Source organism: Drosophila simulans, chromosome 2L (assembly GCF_016746395.2).
Source record: "Drosophila simulans strain w501 chromosome 2L, Prin_Dsim_3.1, whole genome shotgun sequence".
NCBI classification, from domain to species: domain Eukaryota; kingdom Metazoa; phylum Arthropoda; class Insecta; order Diptera; family Drosophilidae; genus Drosophila; species Drosophila simulans.
In genome coordinates this window covers 14257867-14273325 of record NC_052520.2, presented here as the reverse complement: position 1 = coordinate 14273325, position 15459 = coordinate 14257867, and the positions used below count along the sequence as shown (strand labels likewise).

Below are 15459 nucleotides of genomic sequence, written 5' to 3'. Positions count from 1 at the left end.
CTTATTTACTAATTATTTCTTTGAGTGCACGCACTCACTTGACAGCCCGACTCGCTAACTGCCTTGGACAGCTACTCGTTTCCGGAAGTTTATCTCCGTTGCAGCGGAGCAGCGGCAGCTGCTTGAAAGTCATTAGACTCCGTCAGCCTTGTCACTCAGCCAGCGTTTTGCTAAGGCTTCGAGCTGAGACTTTGAGGCTCCCTAACGGAGACGGAGACAGACATTTGATCTGGCCTGTCAGGCGGATTCATGTCAAGCGGTGTTTGGACAGCATGTTGGTAATGCCGCCTATAATGGATAAAATGTGAAATGAGGCGGGCTTTAACCCTTTGGGAAAAGATCTTGTGACGGATCATGACTTAATGGCAAAATATCTAATTGCTGAAAGGAAAGCAATAGGTTTTCTGATTGCAACGCAGATAATTAAACACTAATCAACAAGATTATTAAACAAAAACAAGTAATCATATGAAGTAACAAAATCTTGACATCTTCACTTGAAAAATATTTCGTCGTTGGAAATTGTTTAGCCAAAAACAAATCTGTAACACATTTACTAACCAAAAAATAAAGCCCCCAAATGATTAGATCCTGTCGAGCCCTGATCTCCAAATGCGGACTACACATAAGACGATGTTCTCTGGCAAAGGCAGCCAGTAGTTTGAAAAAAGATGATGTCGAAGAAATGGAAACACCAGCGAATAGACAGAGGGTTGAGCTGCCACCGAATCCCGAGGAAAAACTAAGCAAGCGCTATCTTGAGTTCCGGGAAAAGCTGCGATCGGAGGCGCCGCTAGAACCACTGCCCGAGTGTGCACCACATCCGGCCCACGAAAAGGAGCCCCTGAAACCGTGGCCCAATAATACCAATCCGTATACCGGGGAAATCGGTGGACAGGCGGGACCAGAACCCACGCGCTATGGCGACTGGGAGCGCAAGGGACGAGTCACGGATTTCTGAGCGGAGTCATATCTTCACCTCGACACCTTTTTCTTTGGACAATTGTGATTTATTAACCGTGTTAGCAACAGAAGCACTCACAATTTGTTACACTGCCGATGGGCGAGGAAAACTGTGCGCTACAGTAGCCACGGAATCCAGATCAAGATGAGTAAAATCAAGATACCCATACCCAGTGCTGCTTCTGCGAAGGCATTACATAAATTTCTTTGTGTGATTTCTTTGTGGCTTCTATCGAGAGGATTTGTGGATGGCCATGCCATCAAAATTAAATTGATAGCCCTTTCTTTCGCCTCTCGAAGAAAAGGGGTTCTCAGAATAGAGAGTCGCGACCGAATCTTCTACTCCCATTATTTATGGTTCAGGGGCAGAGAATCGTGCCTAAGCTGAAATTATTTGGAGTGCTGTTTTTGGGGCTTCGGTTGAAACGTTTCGATTCATTTGAAATTAAGGCGACAGTTTACGTGATTTTTAATAGAAAAACTTCTGTGTGTCTTCGCTGTTTGCTTCTAATTTCGTAGCCAGAGTGCGTTTGACGAAGACACATAAAGGGGTTTTTAAATGCCATAAATTTCTTTCTTAAGGCCCTGAAAAACGTTTTTGTGGTTTGGAAACTTTGTTGGAAATTTTCGAAGAAGATTTGCAGCTGTTTTGCTTTGCCTCTTTGCCCGTGTTGACATTTCGGTGGGCTTTAAACTGGATTTGTTAATGAACACAAATAGAAATTAGTGAAATGTTTCCTAAGGCTACTACATTTATTTCAGCTAATTGACAATGTTTGGGTAATTTAAAAATGGAAAATTCTTGCATACCTCAATGACATACAACGAGTAAGTCGGTTTGGAATATACAGCACAGTACGTCAATCCCATCACACCTCGTATTTACACCTTTAATCAAATGCCGACGTCGGCAAAACGCCAAACCAAAGATCAATCACAATCCAACAAATTAAGCACGTAAAATGCTCGAAAGAAAGATAAATTCCGCATAAATTCCAGGAAATCCACAAAATGCCTTTATGTATATACACGAAATTACACAGCAGCTGACTCTGGTAATCCACAGAAATCCACATCCCAAATCCCAAATCGACAACTTGCCCAATGCTCAACAGGCGCGAGAAGCGACGACTTCCTCCATCATCCATCAAATGCGATTTTCCAACGACTTAGTGGGCGAAGGACGGTGAGAAAGCCCCTGCAACGGCAATTATTTCGTCTATTTTATTTTTAAACGAAATTAACGTGTTGCTTGTTGTTGTTAATGTGTTTTTATTACGTGAAAAGTAAGGAAAACACACGCATACCACCGTTGCTCTCAAGATCATTTTATAACCCAGGCCGAACGGAACCGATCCGTAAAACCGTATACCCTTCTCCATTTCGCCTCTCGGGTCGGTCGCAAAGTAGTAGGCGCTGATTGATAGAACAAAGTGAAAATCAAATAAAAAACAAAACATAAAATCCCCCAACTGAACCACATTGCGGCGCAAGATCAAAGACCGCCCCTCGATCTGTAATGACAGCTTTGATCATTGTTTTGCCTTTGATTTTTTCCGGTTACGTTTCTCTCTCAGCTGGCCTTTTTTTTTGTTTTGGTTTTTGGCTGCGAGATGGCCCAATGCATACGATCATCAGTCTTGTCGGTACGAGATCTCTCGATCACATCGAAAGTACTTGGAATTGTGGGAACGAGTGGGCAAAGAGGCTGTTTACGATCAGTTTCGCACCCACTTGAGAGATTTCGCCTTTGCCGAATCAATTTACAGCTGGCGAAAACCCAGCACCGACGGCAAATTGGAGGCTATTGCCGGAACTGGGGAAACTACACGTTTTCAATCGAGAAATCTCTGGAAAAAACCATTTTACGATGTCAAAAGATACTACGTTTTTAGTTCTTTAAACTATTACAACGGGCTCAGTGCAAGCCTCAAAATCACTCACATCATTGTTTAATGATCCATCATCATTCTAATGATTGTCATATCAAAATCCTCAAAGCTAACCCGGAACTCGATGAGTAATAAATTTAATGAATGAAGCCTAATTAATTTTGTACCGCTTTTCGAACGCTAAATTAAACACTTAGTAGTCGCGCCATTTATAACAACAATTACTGAAATAAATCAAGTGTGATTCAGCAGTTAAATTAAGGCACCTGTACTAAAATTAACCAGCTAAATAAAATAAGATAAAAGTTATTACCGTATTCTCTTGCTGCATCAATCCTGTATTTTATTAACTGTTTTGGCAATGCATCAAGTCATTTTTAACACGCGCAGAACCAAATAGACACTGAGAAAAACGGTCGAAAAATAACGAGTGTCAAATAAAAAGAGCGAGAGAAGATGGAGAATCGGGAACTATTATGTTATTGTGCGAACGTGCACAGATTTCAGCAGTCGAGCCAGAAACACGGGATTTTTACAACCCACCCAGAGGTCCTTCCGCCCAGGTCCTTTTACCTCCGCAGAGAGGGCGTCTTATCGGAGCGTATAACATATATCATTGACACTTTGACATTGCCAGTTTGGCGGGAGGGGGCGGTGGGTACGGTGTGTAGTGTGGGGCGCTGAGGTCCAGGGCCATGACCAACAGGATTTTAGTACTTTTCAAAATGGCACTTAATCATGGCAGCCGCCTGGCGCAGGAAAATGCGGAAACTGGCAACAACAAGGACACACACCAAGACGTAATCGCATGTGTTCACGCTTGAAAGGATAACGACGACATGGCTGGGAATCGGGTATTGGGACTCCCGCTGACTTCCCCTGAGCCACATCCATGCCATATCGACCAGAGCGAAACAAGATTAATGACTTGGCAAAAGGAACTCTCGGTGCGAATGGGTGTATGTGTTCGTCCTGCTGGCTTCTCCTTTCTGGCATTCGATAAATTGTTTGCTACTTGGACTGTCATTAGTCGAAAAGTTTGTTTGTTATTGTGTTAAGTGTTATTTGTGTGCTCACGTCCAAGTGTCAGGCTCTTTGGCATTCCTCTTCCAATTCCTGTTTCTATTCCTCAGCTCGCTTTTCGCTTTTCCCGCCATCGTTTATCACTTTCGTTCTCGTCCCGCCAAAGGATAATATTCGCCTGTCATAGATGACTCACACCTTCCATCTCGCTAAGCCACTGATGACCGCAAAAAAGCCGTAGAAAAAATAAGTGAAGCTGAAGGAAAATAAAGAACGTGTAACTTTCCTAATGATCACTGGATGACTGTGAAATTTGCGAGATTTATTGTTCTTGGTGGAGAGATGTCGTGGATGACAAGAACCTTCAGAGTGGCTTCGATTTTTACCATTATTCAAGAAACGGTTGCAAGGAAATTATATGATTTATTTTAAGTGCAGTAAGACTTTCATATATTTAAATGTTTTCATATAACAACTGTATATTTTTGGCAAGTAAAACCTTTCCAAATTATTCTAATTGACTTTTCCCGTGACTTTTTTAACTGAGCCCATACGAATTGCCATTGCTACTTACCCTCAAAGTTTTCACCGCGCCCATAAATTCTGCCATAAATTCATTAGCGAAAAATGTTGAGCAGCGAAAGTGGAACAGGGCGCTGAATTTAGGGAGCAAACATAAACAGGAAGCGAAACGCGACGGCCGCAATATACAACAATTTACAACCTAAATCAAATGCAGTTGAATGACCAACACAGACGCCATAAATCACTTGGCCACTGGGCTTCCAGTTGAGACGCCAGACGATGGCTCGAGTTTCCAGCCAATATTTTAGAGAGGAAACCCAAGCAAAACGGCTGGGAAAACAGTTGGGGTTCTCGGGGTGGACTCGAAATCCGAAACCAAACGGAACGGGCAAAAGGAAAAAGATTTCGTGAAAAGGGCAAAAGCAATATGTTATCAAATAAAAATGTTACAAGCGACGACAGAGGATGGCGGGCAACAACAAGCCCCGAAAGGAAAGAAATGTGTTGCACAAATTTATTAGAAACCTTAACTAACGAGCAATATCCTTAGTGGATATCGGGGTGGGCTGCTGTTTGCCGGTGTACGGAATGAAATCCAAGTGATGTGTCAAATGTTAAGACATTACAAAGCACTAAAAGGCACAAGGACATGCCCCAGCGGAGAGGAGGGGTGGGCGAGCTGTCGAGCAACAGGAAAACAAATCGAACGTGTGCCCAATGCCATCAATCTTTTGTTTTTATTGCCAGCCCAAGGTCCCTGTCAAGCGATTCTCGTGAATCGAGGACTCAGCCAGGACTCAAGACCCGCAATGCATGGTGCAGGGCGCAGGGGGTGCCAGGACATGTGTGTGCGACAGTCGGGCAGTCGGGACTTGTGTGCCCGACATTAACTCGACAGGATAACAAATCTGTTAAATGTGACAAACGAGCCGAGTGAGCTGGTGTGCGCTTTGTGCCAGCCATCGCTGGGGAAAACGACAGAAGGCCAGCCCGAAGTCAAGTTATGTGGGCGGCAGGGGCAACCTTCACCTTCTCCGTGTCTCAAACCATGTCCTGCGGTGATTCCATTGACCTTTTCCCGCTGAGCATCCCCTGATCCGATCTGATCTCTTTTCTCAAGTTGCCGGAGGAGGTGACCCGAACGCGGCAGGAACTGTCACTGCCTAACGATGATTTCATGGTGGTCAAACTGCAATAAATTTTTATTGGCACCTATTATTGGGCGACATGCGAGAGTATGGAAGAAGTTCGGCCCAGCACAATCCCAGCCGAAAACAGCAGGCAATTTATGACCAAGTCCTGCTGCAATTCCATTCCTTTCAGCTGCCTCATTGTCCATGCATGTCACACAGGTCCTTGGCGAGGTCCTGGTCTTGACCTGACAATGATGTCCCGCAGCGTTTGAGCTGGCACTCATGACAGTTTTATTAACCTGTTTACGAACTTCGGTGACCCTGATTCCGATTTAATAAAGGCTCTAACCGTGCGATAAACACATGAAAATTATGGTTTCCAGGTCAATTGTTTCTATATGTACGCCATATTATAGAAATGTAAGATATTTACATTAAGTATTTATGAAAAACCCCTTGATAATACATAATACATAATTTCACATCCACCTTGACTAATTTACACCCAAGTCTTTGACTGAAATACGCGACTGTAAAAATTAATAACTGAAAAATTTAGGTTTTATTTATGTTATAATTTCCAAAGCTTTAATCCCTTAATGCCTAGCAAACCCCAAAACGCCTCTCGTGCAGACTAATTTATTTAAACATTTTTCACACTAAATGCTATAATTTATGTTGGCGGCGGCATTTTCATTTCCATGCCAGTTCAACCTCCTTCGCGTCGTTGCACATTTTAATTCTTCTCGCTTTGACTGGGTGATGCCTCATAAACAATATTAAATCTCCTCACAACCTCCGCCTGCCATCCCCACCTCCCTCAACCATCGAAAACCATCGAACGGAGAGGCATGCGATAAAGGAAATATCCCGAGACGGCCTAAGTCCCATAAAAAGTTATTTCCCGCTTTGTTTCTGGTACCGCCTCCTCATTTTCTAAATGTTCCATGACCTGGCGCTATTTTTGTCTGCGGAGCGAGAGGAAAACTCTTTTGAAAATACAATTTACAGCTGAAACTTAACTCGGCACTGGTGGCACATCGGATGTCAGCAAATAAACATGACACAGAACATTTCAAAATATGACAGTTTTAATTTTCAACGAAATTTTCGTTTCGTTTTTAAAAGAATGTATAAATCAGCTCAGCAGAACAAAAATGCTTAGCAATGTGTCAACTCAACAGTGCTGAACAAACAATATGGCAAATAAACTCATCTATTTTTAAACTACATTTTAGACATGCTTATTAGAAATAAATATTGAATTATAAAGAAAACGGAATGTATTAAAATATTACTATATATTAGAAATGAAAATCTAAGCTTTTTACATGGTTTATATTATAAACCAAAAATATAAATATATATGAAATTTAGCTAGTTAGTTGTTTTAGAAGTTACTTTCCCTAACAGTAGGTAGTTTGAATTTAATCGATTAATTTAAATGTCCACGCCCCTTGGCGAAAATGTATGGTAAAACCCAGAACAAGCGGTTGATTTCGTTGATGGCGCTGATGATGGGTGGACGTAATTTTTGTATGTTGATTGCCCTAATATCTTGAACCACTTTCGGTGTGATTTATGTGACATATTTATGGGCGTTCATTTTGAATATTGTTCAATTTTATGGAACATGCTCATTAAGCGCTGGAAACGTTGACTGCGGCTGAAAATTGCTGGAGAAAAACTGCATCAGCAGAGAGGGACATTCACAATGGAAAATCCGTAACGAAAACTGGAACACACAACATGGAAATTGACTTCTATTGTCATTTTTATTGCCTTTACTAATGGTTTTTGGCTTGTCACGGTGAATTATGGTCGAGCAAACACACACACAGATAGTCGGGTAGGTGCCAGGGACACGCTTTCAATGCGAGGGCGGCGGTCAAGGATAACGGCCATAGAAAAGGGCCACAGGACAGGACACACACTCCTTCTATACGGTTCTGCCCCATTCTCGGCAAACAGCAGGCAGCAGGCGGCTGGCAGCAGAAGTCAAACGAATTTATAATTTATTGCCCACACATTTGCTTGCAGTTGAGCGTGAAGCAGGAAGATGCACGTAGCCCGGCATCTCTAGGATTTGCTCTGGACACCCAATCCATTATTGTTCTCATATGGTTTCCAGTTTGTCAGCAGCCACAGCAGAGTGCACAACAAAAACAACAGCAACGACAGCGACAGATGTATTTAATTTCAAAACAGGAGGCGGGAGGATACAAGGACATTTGGGTTGGCCTCTCGCCCAGCGTCCGTCGAAAATGTCAACAATTTATTTGGATCTCAACATATCGAATGCTCGATTTGATGCATCGAATCCTGTTTTGAAAAAGAACTCTCAACCGAAAGTCCCTAACTGCAGATGGGTAAATGGCGAAAATATTGGGATTTATCTAAGAATGCAACAGGATTTAAGCAATTTAAGAAAGTACTATCTTAGGAGGATTAGAAATTCGGTTCTTATAATAAAATGTAAGAAATATAAAATGATGAATATAATATACAATACAATGTAAAATATAATACAACTTATAATATACAAAAATCGTTAGACACATTGCTTAATGTTTTTCTAGCTTTTATTGTTATTGAAAACACCCCATACTGAAATTCCTCGAACTGATCGATCTAGACCTCGTTCGAAACCCCCTTTGCTAACCAAGTGGCAGTTGAGGAACACCCACAATCTTTCATTAGTATGAGCAGCGTGCAATTATTCCTATAATAAACAGAAATATAAAACGAAATCGTGGACAGGAAATCTGGCGCTACACGCGCACACCTATCAGATTGAATGGGATGGGTTCTCTCGGCTGGGATGAGGCCAAACTTATTTATTATTATAATTTTTTCGTTGGCCAGCTCTCTTCGGAATTGCCACATAAACAAATCAAACGTAATAAAACTCAACCCATAAATTATCAAATGTCCCGCACTCACACACCCACATCCATTTGACGACACACGACAAAAAATAATCGTAAAGAGCATAAAAATTGTGTCATAATAATAAATTTACTTAGAAATTTTGTTGGGAAACTCCCTCGCGGCTTCCTGTAAGTGCGTTTGGCGATGGGCATTTTTGGATTTTTATGATATATTTTATGGGTTTTTATTGTAATTACGTACAAATTTGTGTGCGTTTATAAATTTTATGAGTTTTTCGCCTTTCCACGAAGCCATAAAAATATGAAATTCATACAAAAGAAATCCGGGGGAAGGAGATAAGAGCTGACACGTACAGAATCGAAAGGGAGTGTCTCTCTCGTCCATGAAGACAATGTTGCCTAACTCTATAGCATACCTATCACGTGCATCTGGTTGGCACATTTGCTGTTTGTTGAATTAGCTGCAAGTGGAAAATTGAAAATGGGGGAGGGGAGTAGCGAGGGTGAACCTCAGGGATCGAGTCATTATCGAAGGCAGTCGGGTGGCTGGCGCCGATGTTCCACACCACCTATACTTATTAAAAATTATGCCGCATGGGTATGGTGCCCCTGCCCACACATCCATTCATACATACATACATATAATTACATGAAATTTTCGTGGAAATTCAGAACACTCGCCGCATCCCCCGCCAATCGACACTCTGCGCCGCTGCTACGTGGCATAATTAAAGCGAAATGCATTTGGGGCCGGAGGAGGCACGCTTCCCTGCCTGATTTAATAAATGGTAATGTGCTTAATGGTTTTTTATGACAATTAGTAGTTGTAATTTCTGGAAATCATAAGCGTGTACGAGTGCCTGTGCATGACGCCAGCGATCACCACACACAGTAATGACTTAACTTGGTTCGTGAGTGGTGTTGGCCAAGCGAAATGCGGTAAATGCAGCCGCAGAATTAAATTATGGGTAACATATAGAGAGAGGAGTTTCCGGAGCAACAATGTATCGCGATTAGACAGGCCGTGCGCATATTATCACCACGGACCGAAGAACACGTAGTGACGATGCACACCGCTTCGGTGTTCCGATCATTAGAGAGGGTATCTGTTAGACTAGCAGGTGTGCGTCAGAGAAAATAGATATCCCAAAAATCAAGAATGCAGGATTAGAGCTTAATAAATTCTCCTTAATTCTCTATTTATGTGTCTCTATTAAAAGTGTTCCATTTAGCAAAGAAATCATAGCAATACAATTCTTTTATAATTTCTTTTTCAATCATATTAATCTCCCCTAAGCCTTGAGTTACTCTTCTGCAATTATATTTATGTTTTTATACGAACACAATATAGATGTAGTGCACTTAGCTAACCAACTACACCGTGGCCTTACCAACTGCAGCTGCAAATGGCTTGATGCGATCGACATGAAGAGTTAAGCAGCTCGAAAGTCAGACATTCGAGCCGGGTGTAAGCCCATGGCCCTTTCATTTACCAGAGCCTATGCTTAAGTCCCCCCATCTATTTCGCTGTAGCTACGAGTCGGATAATTACAAAATCCGCTTAACCTCAAACGTTGTGTAATTCAGCGTACCGTCGTCCACATAACTGTAGCAAGTCGGTAATTGTAGGCAAATGCCAGGGGAGCCTAAATGTGTCTGCGCGCAAAGAAAGCGGCATGTTAAGTACTTAATAAAATATCCCACCATTGCAGGAACTAAGCCGGCAACAAGGTTCCCTCATCCATCGTTTGTGTCGTCGCCTTTTCGCCTAATGCGTTCATTAGCGGAAAAGCTACCTCAAAGTGTATGCGTTGTTGTGGAAAAATGCTAACCAAGCGATTTCGCCAAGGCAGATGCTAGGTACGTACACAAAAAAAATAATTGAGTAACTACTCAATATAATCTTAAACTTACATTACAGGTGAATATATATTTATACAAATTAAGTGCTTATTTATTATGAATGTTAAAGGCATAGTTTAAGCATGTTAAATATTTTCATATCATATCATGTAAATTAAGTTTTTGAACATTTTTCTTCGAGTGTATAGGCTATAGAATAGGGGAGCGATGGGAAATGCCCAAGCGGGGCAATGGCAATGCGATACCCCGACGAGTGTGTAAGTCTCGCTGCTGAGCGTGTGCTGAGTGCTTAAATACTTAATGCGGTTGACTGAATTTTAGCGCATACTTATTCACTTACTTAACCCGAAAACAGAATTAAACCCAACCAGCCACGACTGAGAAACCCGCCGGAGAAACCCGGCAGAAAACCAGCTCGGTAAGCTGACAACGACACCAACGAGCAGTAGTCCTGTATGCCAAACGTCTGCCCTAACAAATGAATACAAAAAAAAATAAAATAAAAGGAAAAGGAAGGAAAAATTGTGTTGTGGCATTTCCACAGCTCATCCCACTTTTGTCACATGCGCTTCACTACCAACTGCTGACCCTGGTCAAGTTCCGTTCCACACGGTTCCGTTCGGTTTGGTCTGGCCCGGTTCCCACTGGCCACACCCACAAGTCGGAGCTGCTTATTTAGTAGTTACCACTTCCTGTCGCCTGGCATCCTTGTCACTGCCGCTTCGGGTTAACCTCAATGCCCCTGGTCCGGGTAATGTGTTCACACTCGGGTATTTGTGGTTGTCCGGACTGAGAAAGTAGCAAGGGTATATGCGCTATAAGATACAGTTTGTATCTTCTGAAAGAGTGCGCTTTCTAGCTATACATTTATATGGATAATAAGTTTAAATATAATAAGATATTTAATCTTCATAGATTAATTTTATATAAATCAATGCATAACAGATTTATTATTTACTATTTTTAAAAAGTTTCAATATATTCTAAAGAGTATTCGGGAAAGAACTACTCCTAGTGTATCTACTTTTTGAACGTCATCATCGTTTGACACTGCAAAGGTGCAAAAAGGTTTGTTCTTTCTTATTTAATCTTCTGCGGGTTTCGCCCACCTTTCGAAGGTACCAATCAAATACATACTTATATATACACATATTCGGCTACAGCCAACAATTAGCAACGTGTGGTTTTCGACAGCTGTCTCAAATTGTTTCACATGACCGACCCAGCCCGTATCCTTCCGAGGGCCCCCAGCTCTTCCCAGACCGGACCAAGCTAATTGACTTTTAATTGAAGGTTGTTACTATTACCTGGTCTAAGTATCACCTTTGAAAGAGCTGATTAATTGTAGACCTTAGCGAAAGTATTGAGTGAATTATACACTTCAGTCGCAACAGTTTGGAAATCTTTAATTACTTCCCTTGAGGTCCTCCTATGGCTTCGCCCCTATTGATCACTCGCCCACGTTTGCCCTAATGTGGCTTGGGTGCAGTCTGTGTGTACTTAATATCCGGATGAAGTGTAATTAGCGGTAAAACCCTACAAGTACACAGTAATCCTCGACTAAGGGTGCGCAAAATGGCTGTGACCATAACTAAGTACTTTGGAAAGACCCAGCGATAAAAAAGAGCAGAGAATGTAGTTTTTTAATTTACCTATTTAAATATTGTTGAATGTCGTATCTATTACATTCTATATAAATGCAATTTATTCATTTCACATCAAGGGAGCGAAAGATACTATTTTAAATGTTTAGCCACAGATTTAATCCCATCAACGTTGTTATTCATAAGCTAATCAAATTGCCTAAACCGAAAGTAAACTGATTGGAACAAAATTCATAATCGATAAGCCTAATGGACAAGGGGAAAGTCAGGAGGGAGGACTCCCCCAAAAACTCATTTGGCTAACAATAGCAAAGCACATTCCGAAAGTACAAATATGCAGATCGGCTTAATTATCATCAATTTCAAGCAATTAAAATGTCTGCCCCTGAACGGTGGGGTTGGGTTGGCAACAGAGTGCCGCAGTGCCGGAGTTTCGAGTCCATAACCCTAAGCCCATCCAGCTTGTAAAACAAGCCGCAGCAACTACAACAACGACGACAGCTGAACAGATAACAACATTGTCGATAGGGAGGAATCTCCATTCCCCATTCCACCAGTCCCAAGTTTCCCAGTTCCCAGTTCGCAGCAACAGGAAGACAACTCAACGACGCTTAATTAATATAAATACAAATGGTTTGGGCTGCCAGGAGGAGGATTCGTGGAGGAGGAGCGGCGGAGCGGAGGAGGCGCCAAAGTACGTTGACAATTACTTATAGGATTTTGGTATGCCAGAGTGCGTGTGGCTTGCTTGATGAGGTGGAGGCGGAATAGAAGTTGGAGTTAGAGGGTTACGAGCAGTCAAGACGCTCTGGGCGCCAATAAAATGAAAATTTCCATAGTCTGCTCAGTGCACAGCGATTTCCATAAGTAGCTGGCAGGTATAAGACAAAGATATACAATCGGGTGGTTGGGGATTGGATACACCTCCCTGAAAATCCCCTTTTAATACTGACGATGGCTTCCACACCGGCTGCATATACAATTAGTGTGGCAAAGCTGTGACGCTGGGAATGGGGCAAATTAAGGTGCATAATTACAAGACCCAATACAACCATTTTGTGGTTAAGCATATTAGATTTTATTAACAGCACAACTACACCCACCCATCATTGGCTTTTAATGGGTTGGGTTATTTTCAGCTCGGTTGGGCCCTACGTGACCATATGCAGGAGATATATTGCCATGGCTGTTCTGACGGGAAATTAGCAATAAATCATTGAGGCTGGAGGAATAGTTATGGAGTCGGTGGGGCGATCTAAACTTACTTAATCGAATTAAAATGTTTCGAATTTAACAAAGTGCAGGATAAACTGCGAAACAGCTAAGATTACTAACGATTAGTTGGAAGGGATTATGAAACCTAGTAAAATGATGTATCTCCAAAAATAAAGGCTTAATTACACTCTCTATTATATTTCTTACAAGTTAGATGATTGTATGGCAACTTTAATTATTTCCTTCGCAGGAAACTACAGATTTCCCCCAGTGTATCAATACAGACTGCTATGATAGTTTCTTTGCGACTTATATACCTTCATTCAACTTCGCATAGCAACCGCACAATTAAGCTGTCCCATTTTGATGAATGACAGCTAATTGCGAAAAGCGCCGCAAGAGTCCTGTTATTAAAACGGGCAAAAAGCGGATACCCTTTTGCCTTTCACTTTAATCAATTTTAAAGTCCACGCGAGTCCGTTAAATGACCCAACGACCGACAAAACGACCATAAAACCCTAAAAAGAACGCCATTAAACTAAGAAAAAGTGAATAAAAATCTGCGGCGAGTGGAGAAGGTCCGTCTACAGAAACGTGTGCTAAATCACTGATGACTACGCGGCGCCAATGGGGCAAATTTTATGGTATATTTGGGGTGCCAAGCCGAAGCAGCCTCGAATGCTTAATTCCTACTTCCCTTGGTTACCATGGCATATGGGGACTCCATCCGAACTCCGAGCTCCCCAGACAGGGCATTAATTCTAAGCCGCTGGAAATCGTTTGCTTCGAAATCCAGTGGCATCCTTCCCTTTGATGTGGTTCAAGTTCAAGTCGTTTCGTTTCGTTGCGCCGCGTTTAGTTTCATTTCGATGTCTGCCAATTTGGCACGTAATTTAATATTAATTTGTTAAACTTCATTCAAGGCGCCTCCCCCAGTCGCTGGGCATTTTTTAGCTGAAAAGAAAGAGATTCATCGGCGGAGAAGAAGATTACAGCTCACCGTTCGCTCGTTAGTCGGCTTAAACGTTTTCATTGTTATGCGTCTTGGCAACGCCTCCATCGCGAACAGGGACCTGGAGCTGGGACCTGGGACTTGGGACCTGGGACTCTGATTTGATGGTGACTGGATGATGATGGTCTGGGACCACGGTCGCTTCGATCCTTTTATGTTTGCTCGATATAATTACGTAGCTGTCGGCCTGAAATCATCATCATCGCTATATATGCCGCCCCGGCGGCGGAGTTGGGCGATCAGCCCGTCCCAGCCCACTGATTGTTATGTATTTTGATAGGTTTCAACGAAATCAGGGCCCTAATAGCAACGCGCTGCATGCGAAATGGCCGGGACCAACCTACTGCGCCCTCTTATAATTATTGAGCAGCGTTCGACAAGTGATTATACGGCATTTGTGTCGTGATTTGGCCAAGGGGATGGCCAACCAAATGGGAATGGGAATGGGGCAACTCCAGCGAAAAGGAGCGAGTCCAAGCGTTTCTCAAGGGCATCCAGGCATCAGGTAAGACAGCGTTAAGTTATGATGTTGTGATTATGCCAGATTTAAACGCCAGGCTGAAGTTGAAGCAGCCTTTCTGCGAATAAATTACGTTCGAAATCGCGTTATGGTGGGAGTACGGAAATTCTCAAAACATTTTGGTTGCCAGTGAAAAATTGCATGCCAAGCAAACATTGTACTTAAGAATTAGACTAGGATCAAAAATTAAATCTTTCCACGGAACACAACACGGCAACCCACAAGATCTTAGCGCACTGATTGCATGGACTGATCCTAAAACCTTCTCGAGTTCAGGGTTTTGAGATCGACTTACGGTAGCACTCCCATCGTTATATCACGACACAAGGTTATGTAATTCCTTATAAGTCCATTCAACAAGCAACCCACCCAACTAGAGCTACTGTTTAACAGATCTCCCAAGATCCGCAAACTGAGTAAACACAATGCAGTTCACAAAAGGTAGTGGAGGACTGCAACAAATTGCATAAGCAAACCAGATCCTTTTCTCTTAGTGGCAAGGACACATGCCCCGCAAACACCCGGGAATAAAGAAAATCCCTTGTGCCAGCAGAACAATGGAGAGACAAAGATGGGCAAAGCCATAAAACGTTTGTGAGGATGAGGGACATAAATTTCGGTTTTCGGAAATCTCTTGTTTTGTCTTTCGGCTAGGAAATAAAATCCATTTATGGTTACGCTTATGGTTCAATTAACACTTTCAATGGCAGGCAAAGATAGCTGAGGGAAACCAGAGGGAGAAATTGATATTTCTGTCTTGCCAACTCGCAACGCGATAGGCATCTTCTAGTTCCACAGACGTGAGTGTCTTGTAGTGT

At 42.3% G+C, this 15459-nt stretch overlaps 1 protein-coding gene across 1 annotated transcript; it reads left to right on the top strand.

Moving 5' to 3' along the window:
* Positions 1–483: 483 nt before the first annotated feature.
* On the top strand, positions 484–1317 carry LOC27206503 (succinate dehydrogenase assembly factor 4, mitochondrial). Its single transcript, XM_016178277.2, has one exon. It carries the CDS (start codon positions 581–583, stop codon positions 959–961), a length of 381 nt encoding a protein of 126 aa, XP_016024990.1. The 5' UTR covers positions 484–580; the 3' UTR covers positions 962–1317.
* The last annotated feature ends 14142 nt before the right edge of the window (positions 1318–15459 follow it).